General features: G+C 61.1%; 2 protein-coding genes across 8 annotated transcripts in view; one reads left to right on the top strand and one right to left on the bottom strand.

Moving 5' to 3' along the window:
• Nucleotides 1-2,085, top strand: part of FAM163B (family with sequence similarity 163 member B) — a 28,204-nt gene extending 26,119 nt beyond the window's left edge. For all 5 annotated transcript variants that reach the window (XM_038548851.1, XM_038548852.1, XM_038548853.1 and 2 more), the window contains exon 3: nucleotides 63-2,085. In XM_038548851.1, the coding sequence (XP_038404779.1) occupies nucleotides 63-464 (402 nt within the window). In that variant the 3' untranslated portion in view covers nucleotides 465-2,085. The remainder of the gene's footprint in view (nucleotides 1-62) is intronic.
• Nucleotides 2,086-3,298: 1,213 nt separating this feature from the next.
• Nucleotides 3,299-13,580, bottom strand: part of ADAMTSL2 (ADAMTS like 2) — a 33,282-nt gene continuing 23,000 nt past the window's right edge. For 2 of the 3 annotated variants that reach the window (XM_038548836.1, XM_038548835.1), the window contains exons 12-19: nucleotides 13,310-13,407; nucleotides 9,051-9,177; nucleotides 8,014-8,227; nucleotides 7,775-7,930; nucleotides 7,056-7,226; nucleotides 6,199-6,375; nucleotides 4,828-4,972; nucleotides 3,299-3,987 (exon numbers count right to left, since the gene is read on the bottom strand). In XM_038548836.1, coding sequence (XP_038404764.1) covers nucleotides 3,869-3,987; nucleotides 4,828-4,972; nucleotides 6,199-6,375; nucleotides 7,056-7,226; nucleotides 7,775-7,930; nucleotides 8,014-8,227; nucleotides 9,051-9,177; nucleotides 13,310-13,407 — 1,207 coding nt within the window. In that variant the 3' untranslated portion in view covers nucleotides 3,299-3,868. The remainder of the gene's footprint in view (nucleotides 3,988-4,827; nucleotides 4,973-6,198; nucleotides 6,376-7,055; nucleotides 7,227-7,774; nucleotides 7,931-8,013; nucleotides 8,228-9,050; nucleotides 9,178-13,309; nucleotides 13,408-13,580) is intronic. The other variant, XM_038548837.1, reaches the window with a different exon arrangement.

The raw sequence follows: 13,580 nt of genomic DNA, 5'->3' as shown, positions 1-13,580 counted from the left end.
TCGCCGTGCGCTTGGGGTAGGGGGCGGGCGGGAGCCAGGCGTCACCAGCTCTCTGCCCACAGTACTACTGCTGCAAGAAGGACGAGTCAGAGGAGGACGAGGAGGAGCCTGACTTCGCTGTGCACTCGCACCTGCCCCCGCTGCCCGGCGGCCGCAACCTCGTGCTCACCAACGGGCCGGCGCTCTACCCGGCCGCCTCCACCTCCTTCAGCCAGAAGACCCCGCAGGCCCGCGCCCTGTGCCGCAGCTGCTCCCACTACGAGCCGCCCGCCTTCTTCCTGCAGGAGCCCGAGGACGAGAGCGTGCGCAACGGCGGGGAGCGCGTGGCCTACCAGAGCGTGGGCCAGGAGGACTCGGAGCTGCCGCCCGGGGGGCTGGGGGGCCTGCAGGCGCTCAACCCCAACCGCCTGTCGGCCATGCGGGAGGCCTTCTCCCGGAGCCGCAGCATCAGCACCGATGTCTGAGCCCCACACCGTGGCGTGGGAGGGGGGCGTCCCCGTGGCGCGTCGGCCCGGGGCCAGGCCAGGACCGGGGCTCAGCCCGGCCCTCCTCGTCTCCCTGCCAGCCATGGGGGCCCATTGGGAAGCTCCGCAGCCCCCCACAGGGATAGCACCCAGGGAGCGCTCGCCTGGCCGCCGGGGGTAGGGGCGGCAGGCGAGGCAGGGCTCGGGGGCGGGGGTACCAGGCTCCTGACCCCGGAGTTGCTGTCCAGTAAAGCTGCAGCGGAGGGTGGCCCCCACCTCGGCCCCGGTAACATCGCCATCCCCGGCTGCAAGGCCGGACCCCGACACCCCCTCCCCATCCCTGTTCAAGGAAGAGGTAGCAACGGCGATGCCCCTGGCCCAGTAGCAATCGCAGACCAGTGTTCTGTCCCGGAAAGGGGGCCACTGCCTTTTCCGGCCCCCCTCACACATGCACCCCTGGCTTCAGGTGCCAAGCGGCTGAGACACTCTTTGGGCTGGCCTCTCTGCGGACGCCCTAGAAGAGTTTCGGGGGCAGCCAGGCCCTTGAGATTCATAGCCCCAACTGACTTTCTGGTGGAAGAGGGAGGCCACGTGCCAACCATCTGCTTCAGGAGTATCCAGGCTAAAATACGTGCCCCGCTCCGAAGCCCTGGTGTATAGGCAGACAGAGTGAGGATCAGCCTCCCCATGAAGCCTGGGACAGGCCCTCCTACCCACTGGGCCTTCAGGCTCTGGTTCCCAGGGGAGACAGACCCGAGCCCTCCCACCCGCCCCGTTTCTCAGGAGAATCCCAGAGCAAGGCCCCAAATCCTGCCCTCGCTCCATGGAAGACCTCAGTGAGCCCACTGTCCACCCAGCTCCCAGCAGGGCCAGGGTCTCCTGGGAGCCCACCTCCAGCTCCCTCTCTCTGGCGGAGAAGGTGACGCCCAATGGCCACCTCTGGGAAATGTGCCAGACCCAGAGGCCTGGGCCTGGGGAACGCAGCTTCCTGACCTGGCTGGAGGCAGCAGGGCCCCAGAGCCCCCTCCCTCTCAGGGCCCGCTGTGGAGCCCCCAGGGGAAGGTAGCTCCTTTCTGCCAGGGAGACAAGCTCCTCTGCTAAGCCACCTTCCTAAAGTCAAACAAATCTTTGAGGGTCCCTGAGCCGCAGACAGCCTGAGCACCTGCCTCTCGCTGAAAGCTCTGAAGAGTCGAGTCGTCTGGACGTGAGCAGTTAAGGAACACTTACTATTTTTAGCTTTCTGGATTTTTTTTCCTCCTTCTTTCTCCTCCTGCCTCAGTTTGGACACGCGAATGGAATCCATCCCTGAATTCCCCAAGGCCCAGCTCTCCCTCCTTTGTGGAATCCCATGAGTTTGTTTTGTGTACTTGCTTGGGGGGGGTGGGCTGGGGTGGGGGGCGAGCACCAGGAGGTGGCACCTCCTGTGGTGGTTCTGTTCCCGTTTCCTATTTCCTCCTCTGGTCTCTGTTTTCTGTATAGATTCTTAGATCCACTCAAAATGAGATAAGCACCCATCCGTGTGAGTTCACGCAGCTGCACTGCGGGGGAGCTGCACGCCCCCCCCCACCCCCACCCCGAGAAAAGCAAAAGCCAATAAAACTCGTCTCCAGCACCACCGCCACCATGCCGCGGTCGCCTTTGGTCAGCCTGGGATTCCAGGCCAGCCCAGATCCTTCCCTGGAACCTTCTGGGAGGGGGCCGTGTCCAGCCCAGTGCCAGGCCCAGTCTGCCTTTCCTCTGCCATCTCGGGGGGTCGGCCACAGCACGCCACGTCTCGAGGGTGTTTCCCAGGGGGGCCATGTCTGTCTGCCAAAGCTGGGAGCCACCAGCCTAAACTCTGGGCTCCCGGAGAGCAGGGTGGAGATGACGGGCTGAGTCACCTGGGACAAGTACATGACGGTCTCTGGGCCTAGCATCAATGCAGTGGGGTGATAACGATGCCCGCTTCACAGGGCTCTTAGGAAGCATGTGGCGCAGAGCCTGGCATACAGCAAGTGTACAGTGAGTGTTGCCAGAAAGGCAGGTGGGGCAGGGAGATGAGGGGTGATGACAGCGCATGCATGGCAGTGGGGTGCATCAAGAAGGCCCGGGATCGCCAGGACTTGCCTCCCCTGGAACCAAGCCAGGGGCCTCACGCCAGCCCGCCCCATAGCCTTGGTGACCTTCAACCTTAGCCCCAATCGCAGCCCCCTCAATGCCACCTGAACTCCACGAGGGGACCCTGCTCCTGCCCCAGTTTGGGGAGCGGCTGGCCACGCATCCCAGGGAAGCAGCCCGGCAGCCACCTGCCCCCCTGCTTGCTACCTGTCCCCAAAGGACACAATACCTGCAGCCTCCTCGGCCCTGTGGCAGCCTCACTACCCAAGGTTGGGGGGACACCCAGGTCCTCCCTCCCTCCTCCAAAGCCAGAGCAAGTTGCTCTCAGCATCTTCTACATCCTGGCCCCCCACCGGTATTCTCACCTGCCTGATTTACTCTGTTCTTCCCACACCCCCAGGTGGGGGCTTTCCTCCACAGGTTCAGGGTGTGCAATTTGTCCAGCCCCCAGCCCCCTCCCTAGGCTCCACACCAGCGAGTAGGCATGAGATCAGTTCAGTTCTGGGTGCAACATTAGAGTCCCAAAGCCTCTCCGTCCCCCTCACCCCTGCAGGTGCCCCATCTCCATTTGTCTCCCCCTGACTGTCACTTCCTCTAGGGGGAGGGGGACACTGCAGCTTGGCCCCAGGCTCCAGGCCACCAGCCCAGGCCTTCCTGAACTCATGAGGTGAACAGCCTGGCTCTCAGAGCCTGACGGCCACCCCAGCCCTCCTGCCAGAGCCACTGGGAGCCCACGATGCCGCCATAAATACGACCACTTTATTAACATACAGAGGTGCTGACAGGACCATATCCTAGCGTGCCTCCTTCCGGGGCGTAAAGTGCAGCAGGTCCCTCCGTGTGTGAGAGCTTTGAGTGACGAGGCGAGTGGACACTAGTTGTGAGATACGATTCCCCTGGAAGGAGCGCCCCTGAACAGGAGCTGGGTCCAAGGTGGCACCTGGATCTCCTGGCTGCCCCAGCCCTCCTCGACCCCACGGCCCTGGAGGCAGAGAGGACAGTCCCCAGCCCCTTGGGTGGGGCCGGGTGCACAGCCGGGTGCTGGTGGGAGGGAGCCACCAGCAAACCATCCTCATAGCTCTAAGAACACCTTCCCAGGCAGCAGGGGCAGCTCTGTCGGGGGCGGGGGCCAGCGGCGCTCTTGGGGGGCTCTCCTTCCCCAGGGTGGGAGTGGGGAGAGCAGAGGCTCAGTGTCATGTCTTCACAGCCTGGGCGCCCTCGGGAAGGGTGTCCGTGGAGGGGCCCCAGCAGCTGCGGGGGGGCCCCGGGGGTGGGGCGCTCGGGTCTCTGAGGGGCGGCAGCAGGGCCTAGGAGTGGGGGGGTCTGCAGGAGCGGCAGCACGCCTTGCTGTAGTACCAGTGGCCGCACAGGTTCACCTTGATGGCCAGAGCGCAGTTGGTACCTGGCTGGTCCTGGCAGCTGTCGTCTGGGGGAGGGACATGGTGGGCGGGTGGGGGGGGTGGTAACAGGACATCAGAGGAGGCCAAGGAGGACAACTCAACAGGACAGGACCCCCCCCACCCCACCCTGCTACTCCTCTCCTTAACTACGGGAGCTTGATCCACTCGGGGGTGGTCCTGGGCCACAGAGCACCTGTGGACAGGTGGCCTCTACATGCTCATTTCTGGGTACAGGGACAATAGGCCGCCCACCACACCTCGGGGCCATGAGCGCTATGGCTCCGCCAGCCCTTTCCTGCCCCCCGCCCCTCCCTGGGATGTCACGGTGTCTCCCGCGTGGTCTGAAGGGTGATGCCCAGAGCCAGGGTTGGGAGGAGGCCTTGACCTCACTCCTGAAGGCCTGAATGTTCCCAGGAGGCCCACAGGTGTCCCCTCCGGGGAACAGGTGTGAGGCAGCTTGCCACCTGCCCTGGTGCCCCTGCCCCTGTCCCAGTCGCTTGAGCCCTGGGGCAGCCCTCGCCGCCAGCCTCCTGTGGGCCCGGCTCCTGAGCTGTGTGCTTGGTTCAGCCTGAGTCATCCTGGATTCCTGGTCCCCGCCCATGGTTGGCCCCGTCTTCTGAAGCCGAATGCAGGTCTTGGCATGGCTTCCAGGGACCCTGGACTCCATTTAAGCCTCATCTACCACCCTTCCCACCTAGCACCTCCCAGCTAGGCTCAGCCATTCTAGGAGACATGGTGGGGGGAGCCTTAGTTCCCCTACAGGACTTGGTATTCATGGCCCTGGATCCTCCCGGTCCCCGTGGCTGTCACCTGCTCATCCCCCAGGCCCTGGCTCTGCCCACCCTTGTCGGCCTTCCCCTTCTCACCTGGGGGTTCTGTGGGGCAGGGCTGCAGGTCACAGGCCTGCCTGCCAACGGGCTTCACCAGCGGGTCGCAGCCACGGACAATGTCCGTTCCCTGGTAGCACTTCACATCTCGCATCCGCACACCCACCCCGCAGGTCTTGGTACACTGATGGGAGAGACAGCGTGGCCAGAGCCCCCAGCTGGCAGGGCAGGAGTCTGGCCAGAGGAGGGGGCGTCCCACCCCTCCCACCAGGCTGCTGAGTCTCAGCTGATGGGAGACAGGAGACCTGCTGCCCACCCTCTCCCAGGGCCACTCGGCTTCACCATATGCACAGTGAAGCGGGGGCCCCCTCCTCTCTCACTGTCCCTGGGTGGGTCCTTGGATTCAGCATTCCTGGGGCCTGTGAGACAGAATGCTCAGGACACACGGGGCCATGGCCGAGCGAGAGCACTGGTTTCCACTCCAGTAAAAAACTGTCGCGCGCCAATTAGACCTATCTTCCAAAGTCACCACTCCCACCCGAGGCTCCCCCATCCAGATGTTCCCCTTGGAAAACCCCGCTGAGCTCCCAGAACACCAGGGACATCTGCTGACCCCAGTTGCCCCATCAACCTCCTGCCAAGATCCCACAGGCGGTGGCTCCCTCTTGCTCCCCTCCCCGATATGGGTGACCCCACGTCACCCAGGCACATCTGGGACCTGAGCCCTCGACTCCCTGAGGGGGCTGGGGTGGGCAGGGAGCCTTGGTCCCTGGATGCCTGTTCATCCTTCAGGCCCTGGCCCTGCCCACGCCTCCTCTGGAAGTCTCCACCCCACCCTCATACCCTTGGCCCCTCTGTCCCTCCAGGTCAGTCCTCTTGTGGGCAACTCAGAATGAGTAAACATGCACGTTTTTGCTCTTGAACGAGCATGTGTGCTGTAGGAAGCAGAGGTCCCATCTAGGACAAGACTTGGTCACCTTAAGTATTTCCACTGGGAACCCCGAGCGGGGGACTCACCCTGCCTTACAGATTCTAAGAATATTCACCTTGAATTCTAAGATTTAGGGATTTGGCCTTCACATCCTAGCGACTGGGACCACGGAAGCCATGGGTACAGGGGTGTGTCTGGGGTACACTATAGAACATCACAGTGGAATTTCCAGGGCTCCCCGTCCCATGCAATGCCCCTCTGTCATCCCCATAGAGTTCAGAGCTGGCCCATGAGGACACTGAGGCTGGAGGCTCTGGGACCCCAGGTCACACAGCCTGCCCACAGCTGCACTGGCCCCGGGGCTCCTGTTCCCTACCCCCACCCCACTCAAGTGATGCTCCATGATCACTGTGGGGACGTGGGGCAGGACCAGAACTCAGGGCTGGCCTGAGATCCCAGAGTGGCCAGCTGGTGCTCACCTCGGACCACGGGCTGGTGTACCACTTGAAGCAGGGCCTCTCGAAGCAGGTGCTCTCCTCGGGGGGCTTCTTAGCCAGCCCGCACTCAGGCCCACTGCGTGTCTGTGGCTTCCCGTTGGCCAGCTCCATGCACAAGACCAGCCTCTTCTTCACCCCTCGGCCACAGGTGGTGTTACACTGGAGGCCGGGGACAGGTGGGGCCGGGTCAGAGGCCAGAGGCCAGGAGGACCAGCACACAGCACACGTGACTCTGGTGACACAGCTTGGTCGGTGACAACCGGGTGAGAACGTTTGGATCAACCACAAATTGGCTGAGAACTCTTTGGTCGATAACCATTTGGCCCAAAACACATCTGATCAAAAGCAATTTCACAGAAAACCATCTGTTTTGAAACAAAATGGTTCATGACAATTTGTCCCGAGATGACTTGACTAATAGCGGTCTGCCTGAAGGAACTGGTTGAGAACAACTGGTCTGGAGTGACAAGTCAACACCTGGCCGGTCGGTGGGCAGACGACATGGTCGTGAAACCAATAGATGCAGAGGCCCCCGGGGGGAGCCGAGAGCCAGTGCAGCCTGAGGGCCCCCAGCCCTGGTTCTCCATAAATCCGTAAAGAAAATAACATGACCAATCTGCGTGCATCATGGGGCATTTGGCTACTTAGATTTGGCAAGTTTTAAGGGGTTTTCTTACCTTTGGGGCTTTTTTCTATCTCCAATTAATTTTTAGTGAATTGTGCCATCATAATTTGCAATTAATTCCCCAAGTGACCCATCGGTCCTCCTGGTTACTTGGCTCTCGGCCAAACACTGCCCCAGGCAGAGGGCAGCCCAGCCACTGGCCCAGGGCACTCACCCGCTCCCAGTCCTGGGCCAGCCAGTGGGCAGGGCAGTTCCTGTCCCCGCAGGGGTGGATGGCCAGAGGCTTGGTCTCCATCTGGCACTGCGACTCGGGCACCACCCGTCCATCACTGGTCTTGCAGTACACGTGCCGGATCATGCGGCCCTGCCCACAGCTTCCACTGCACTGCAAGGGGAGGCCCGGGGGGTGGGGGGGGGGGTTAGAGGCAGGGCCCTAGCCATGCCATCCCCCCTGCTGTCATTCCCAGAGAGGAACCGGCTCCCCAGGCGGTGTGGGGGAGGGAGCGGTTGCCACAGCAACCACGTTTTAAATAACATTTTCTGTTCTAATTACAGAAATATTACATGCTCAGTGGAAAAACAAGACACAGAAAAGCACACCTAAAATATCCTAAAAAGGTCATCTGTGTACCCAGCACCCAGAGGGGACCCTGGTGAGCATCTGAGCGTCTGTCTTACAGAGAGACACAGAGACAGGCGCAGACAAGCAGGGAAGTCATGAAAAGGGATTGTGAAGGAGCCACTTGCTTTGGGGCAAAGGTCCTGATTCCTCAGAATAATGGGGAGAGCAGCCCCCTGGGTCTTTTAACCCCACCTCCTCACTCTAGAAAAACAGGGAGACTGAAGCACAGCAAGGGGAAGAGCCTGGGACCCACTGTCACTGGGCATGGGTCACCCCTCCACGCACACCACCCCAGCCGGGCCTGCCCTTACCGGGCCCCAGTCGGAGACGGTCCACTGGCGGTCGCAGGGGGGCCCCGTGCAGTCCTTCTCCCCCACGGGCCTGGTGTTGGGGTCGCACAGCTTCTCGTCCTCAGAGCAGCGGATGTCCCTGGTCACCACGCTGCGCTCCCCACACTTGGCCGTGCACTGTGAGGAAGCAGTGAGGGAGGGGTCAGGGCCGCCCCGACGTGCGGGGACACGACCACGAGGGCCCGGCCACATACACGCACCTCAGACCACTCAGACATCTCCCACTGGGGCCCGCACGCAGGGTTGCGGCATGTCTTGCGCTCCTCGGGCCGCACGGCCTCAGCCGCCTCGCACAGGTCACTGTACACGGAGCTGTCAAAGCCGGGAGACAGCATCTTCCAGCAGCGCACGATGCGGAATTGGTAGCCCTCGCCGCAGGTGCGCGAGCACTCGCTCCAGCTACTGGTCTCCCACCTGCCTCGGGAGGGGCCGGCCTTCAGAGACCCCACCTTACCCCCTGCGGCAGGGACCCCATGCAGCCCCACACCGTGAGAGGGCCTGCCCCCCGACAGTGTCCCAAATCACACGGGGCTAAGCCAACCAGGAAGCTGGTGAGGCCCCAGGGTGGAGGCTGCTACCTGATGACCCAGAGCCCCCTGGGAGGCACCCCAGGTTGGGGGCAGGAGGCCCCGCTGGTGCCCAGACCGTGTGCTTGGCCCGCCTGTCTGGGAATCCAGGTGGCCTCCACCTGCTGTCATGTCCAGACACGCCAGCTGGCTTTCCAGCCTCTTGAGGAGCCGTGTCCCGGCCTTGCTCCCTTGCTCATGCTGTTTCTCCCTCCCAAAGCCCTCCCTCCTTCTCCCACCCGAGATCAGGCTTCCATGTCCCAGAGCCAGCGCTGCCCTCCAGGGCGGCCCCCAGGGGGAAGGGCAGGCCCCCTAGGGCCACATGACCAGCTCCTCAGAAGGGAGCAAGGACCCAATGGAGCCAAGGACCCAATGGAGCAAGCAGCAAGAGAACAGGGTGTGTAGCCTCGGGCTCCTCTGGAGACCCTGGCGTGGTCGTAACCGGGAAGAGGACGTGCTTAGGGCTCTGTCTCTGACCATTTGTGAGGCAGAGCAGGATACGGCAGGACTGGCAGGCCAGTCAGTGCCCCCACCCCGCAGGCCCCACATCCCGCCCACAAAGCCCGTTGAAGGAGCAGGGTGCCTGCTAACTCCTGCTGCTCCCCTGAGCAGAGGCAAAGCAGAGCCTAGCTGCCCCCACACTGCTGCCCAGGGTGCTGGGGGGCAGGTACCTGGGCTGGCACTCCCTCCCGGCACAGAACTCCTGGACAGGCTCGGGACGGGTCAGGGCGTCACAGTAGCTGTCATCCACCTCGATGCCATCGTAGCGGACACACATAGCGTAGGTCGACATGACCCCTGGTTCAGGACAAGGGAAGGGCCCATGAGACACAAGCGAGTCCCCTGGAGACCAGCAGATGGACCGTGTGCACAGGCAAGTCACCTGACCTCTCAGAGCTTCCTGGTCTAAATTGAGGATGATGACAGTAACCAGCTTACAGAACAGAGGCAGAGCCACGTGAGGACAGCTTTGTGGATTTGAACTCTCCCCCTGCCCATGTCTTAGGGTCTGACCACTCTCTGAAGCCCCACCTCCACTCCTACCCCATCCAGCTCAGACTGGGCACCTGCTTTGTATATCACAAACCCTGGGCTTTGAATAAACTCAAACTGGTCCTTACAGGGGTACAGAGGCAAATACAGCCAGGTGTCACTAATTTTCATTCATTCAGCAACTACCCATCTATGGTTGGGTCAACGGGAGGGTAGGTAAGTAGATGAATAGGTAGATGGATAAATGGATGGATGGATGGATGGATGGATGGATGGATGGATGGATGGACAGATTGTGAGTAAATGGATGGATGAATGTGTTGATGAGCAGGTTGTGGGTGGATGGATATGGATGGATGGATTTGGACAAACATGAATAGATGGATATGGATGATAGATATGGTAGATGGTGGATATGGATGGACAAATATGGTAGATGGTGGATATGGATGGATGGATATGGTAGGTGGTGGATATGGATGGATGGATATGGTAGGTGGTGGATATGGATGGATGGATATGGTAGGTGGTGGATATGGACAGACAGATATGGTAGGTGGTGGATATGGATGGGTGGATATGGACAGACAGTTTGGTGGGTAAATGGAAGGATGAGTAAGTTGGTGGGTGAGTGGGTGGGTGGATGGATATGTTTGGAAACTCTCGCCATTCCAGCCCTTTCCAGCCCCGCCCCCAGGTGTTGTATTTCATCTTCAGACTCTCCCTGCCCTCCCATGACACACCTTAATCCTCATCCAACTCTCTTTGAACTTTCTTTAATCACTACTATGCATGTTCACCTTCCTTGGCCCACCAGTACTCCATAAATCCCATGAGGGGGATGATACATTAAGGGCCAGCCCTCACCCAGTGTCGTTAGTTCCTTGATGCCCCCCTCATCTCCTACTCCTCTGGTCTTCTTGCCCCTGCACCCCTGCATCTGGCACCGAGTGGGCACATTGAGCCAAATTCACTGAACCATAGTTAGGTCCGTGCCAAGGAAGCAGGATGCCCCGGGGAGATTTGTTAGCATCGATGGAGGCCCAGGTCAGGGTTTGTGGATGCTGATGTGTGTGTGTGAGGGAGAGAGAAAGAGAGAGAGATGGGGGCAGGGGGGGGCAGCCTCCCTGAGTGATGGAGACAATGGAACCCTCCTCAATGGGGCTGCCAGGCCTCCAGGAGGAAATCCATTTCCCCATTGATGGAGAACCCCAGCCCTCCCTTCCCAGCAGCGTGTGTCTGAAAGCTGCTGCTTCTCCAAGCCCAGCCCTGGATGGAACGTAACAGCCTGGGAAGCAGCCTACACAGGGATTTTTTTTCTTTTTTCCGTAAAGGACGAGCCAGGCTGCAATCACCGGCTCCTCTGCGCCAGCACTGGGCTGTGTCGTCTTTAGCTCTCTCTGAGGGGGAGGCTGCCTTCCTGGCCAGGTCTGCTTGGAATGTTCCAGGCCTCAGAGACACCAGCTCTGGGGCCCAGGGAGGTCCAGGCCTGGGGACTGCCAGACCCTTGCCAAGTGCCGGATTATCCATTCAGACCTCGCCATGGACTGGAAACACGGCAGGTCTTGAGCAAGAGAAACTGGGGTTCAAGACCCAGCTCAGTGTCTCCCTGGTCATGGCGGAGTCATGTGAGCACTGTCAGCCTTGCTGGGCCCCAGCTTGGTCATCCCCACGCTGGGACCTCCCCACCCCGAGATGCTGGAGGAGTCGAGGTACTGATTTCTTTCATTACATCAGCCTTGAGCACAGTGCCTTTCAAGCCTCTGTATGCACAGGGGCCTCACCGTGCAGGGAGCCCGAGCGCATGAAACATGGATCGGGGTGCTGTGCTGGTGGGGGACCAGGCTCAGGGCCTGCCGGGGTCCCCAGAGATGCTGAGGGACAGTTCGAAAGCACTGCTTGAGCTCAAGCCCTTGGCCCACATTCAGCTGCATTTCTACCGCTCCAAAGGGTGTCTTGAAAGAAAAGAAAGAGACCCTGCACAAGCTCGGGAGGCAGAGGGTCCACTCCCTGCTCCAATTGTCCTTCATGTGACTTCACAGCCAAGCACAGGGTGCCCACCGCATAGCATGGACTCCACGTGCCCCAGAAGCCCTGCAACTCCACCATCGCCCGGCCTGGCCCTGGCACCCCCCAAAATGGGATTCTGAGAGTAGTAGGTCCACAGTCATGAGCTTCGAATTCAATGGAGGTGGTGGCAGGAGGACCATTCAGCTCCACCATTTCTGCCACCTGCCACCTGGGCCCAGCTTGGGTGACAGGGAGCTCACCCTCTCTTGGGGCTGTTGGTTTCACTCCCGGACAGCCCTGGCTCAGGAGAGCTCTTCTGCTGATAGAGCGCAAATCTGTCTTTCCCGCTTCCTTTTCTTGGTTCATCCTCCTGGGACCCTTGGGCCACATGAGGCAAATCATGTGGTCCCCCTGCCTGGCCACTCTGCAGGTGAGGAGAGGTGGCTCTGGGTTCTAACCTGGGGACTGTCTTCCACCCAGGGCCGGGCATCAGGCCCCTTGCCACCACCTCGAGCGCTGTCACCTCCCCAGGTAGCACTGTGTCAGGGGAAAAGGAGACTCTCCCATGTTCTAGAACAATCCCAGCAGACACGGTGTCCCGGGGAGACTGTGGGGCTCTGTCAGACTGATCTGTGCCCCCCCCCTCGCCCAGTGCCCTGTGGGGAGGCCCCTGCGGCTCACTCCCAAGACCAGTGGCCTTGTTTTTGCATCCTCACAACCACCTTGGCAGAGGTGCATGCCCCATTTTACAGGTAGGAAATTGAAGCTCAAGGAGACTAAGCAATTTGCTGAGGGCACGTGGTGTGGTCAGCCAGACAGTGCAGCTCCCGTGCTCACCACACACCCTGCAAAGCTGGCCTCATGCCCTCCATGGACTCCCGGGGGCAACTTGGCCTGCCCCACAGCCCACTCAGGAGGCTCCTGAGATGGCACGAGGGGCCCAAGCCCCCTAACCAAGGGCAAGTCCTGGTGTGAGCAAGACATAGGGACCCATAGTGGGTTCAGAACCCTGCAGGGCCGTGTCCCCAGCTCCCCCCTCAGGCATCACCGCTGCCAACTGGGGCCGCAGGCCCAGCCCAGACCACCAGCTGCTAAGGTTCAGCAGCGGCCTGCCTCATCCTCCTCACTGGCCAGAGGCTGCAGGGCCCAGTTTGGGGGGTGCCGGGGCAGGGTGGGGGCAGCACACATTGTGAGCAGCAGCCCCGGATGTTGACCAAACCCCAACATGAAGTCCCAAGTGCAGGAAGGCGGCCCTCCTGTGGTCTCCCTGCCATGTTTGCCCTGGGGGCTGGCCCTGGGTTTGACATCTGAGCTTGCAGCAGCCCCCCAGGGGAGGGAGCCAGAGTTGGCCATGGATGGAACCCAGGTCTCTGGTGGCCGCGGCCAGCATGCCCACGTGGTGGTGGCCAGCCATGTGCACAGACACGGGTTTGAATCTCAGCTCAACGCTTCCTAACTAACCAAATGTGTCTGTCTAGGGCCCGCTGGGGGGTGGGGGGGTGTCTCTGTTCCCCTCCTACCTGCTCCCCTGACCGGGTCCTAGAATCTGTCCCATTGCCTTGTGGGTCTAGTTTCCCTTCCTAGGCTGCTGTGAATGAAAGTAAAACCCTCCCCACTTGAGAGGTCATACTTTCGACCCAAAGGACATTTGCCCTAATAAGATATAATCCCGAAAGCAGCAGATGAGGGAGTGTTTGGGGCAGCCTGAGTGACTCCCAGGAGGCTGGGCCCAACCGAGGTCCTGCACGCTGAGAGCATGAGGACACCAGCTCCTGTCACCTCACAGCACTGCCCTGACCAGGAAATCACGAGACACTCTCCCTGTGGGCCATCCGGGGTTACCAGTGAGCGGCGGGCCCCACGGCCCCAGCCCCACTGCACAGGCGGGCTGAGCAGGTGCCACCTGTCAGCAGCCCGTCATAGGTACCTGTCGTGCAGGTGGCACTGCAGGGCTCGTGGGACGAGAGCTTCCACCGGTACATGTCCGCTGGACTCACGCCTTGCTTGCGTGTCTTGGGCCTGGTCCTGAGGAGAAGCAGAAAGGGGATGAGCGCTCGCTCCCCGGAGGGCGCACCGCCCAGGGCCCCAGGCAGAGTCCACACTGTTGGAGTCAGCACGCCCAGTGTCCAGAACGGAGGACAGCAGGGAGCACCGCAGGGAGGCACGCGGTACGACGGAACGGACGTCCGCCTCTCCCT

Source organism: Canis lupus, chromosome 9, assembly GCF_011100685.1.
Source record: "Canis lupus familiaris isolate Mischka breed German Shepherd chromosome 9, alternate assembly UU_Cfam_GSD_1.0, whole genome shotgun sequence".
Taxonomy (NCBI): domain Eukaryota; kingdom Metazoa; phylum Chordata; class Mammalia; order Carnivora; family Canidae; genus Canis; species Canis lupus.
The sequence above is the reverse complement of the archived record's forward strand: the minus strand, read 5'-3'. Positions and strand labels throughout refer to the sequence as shown.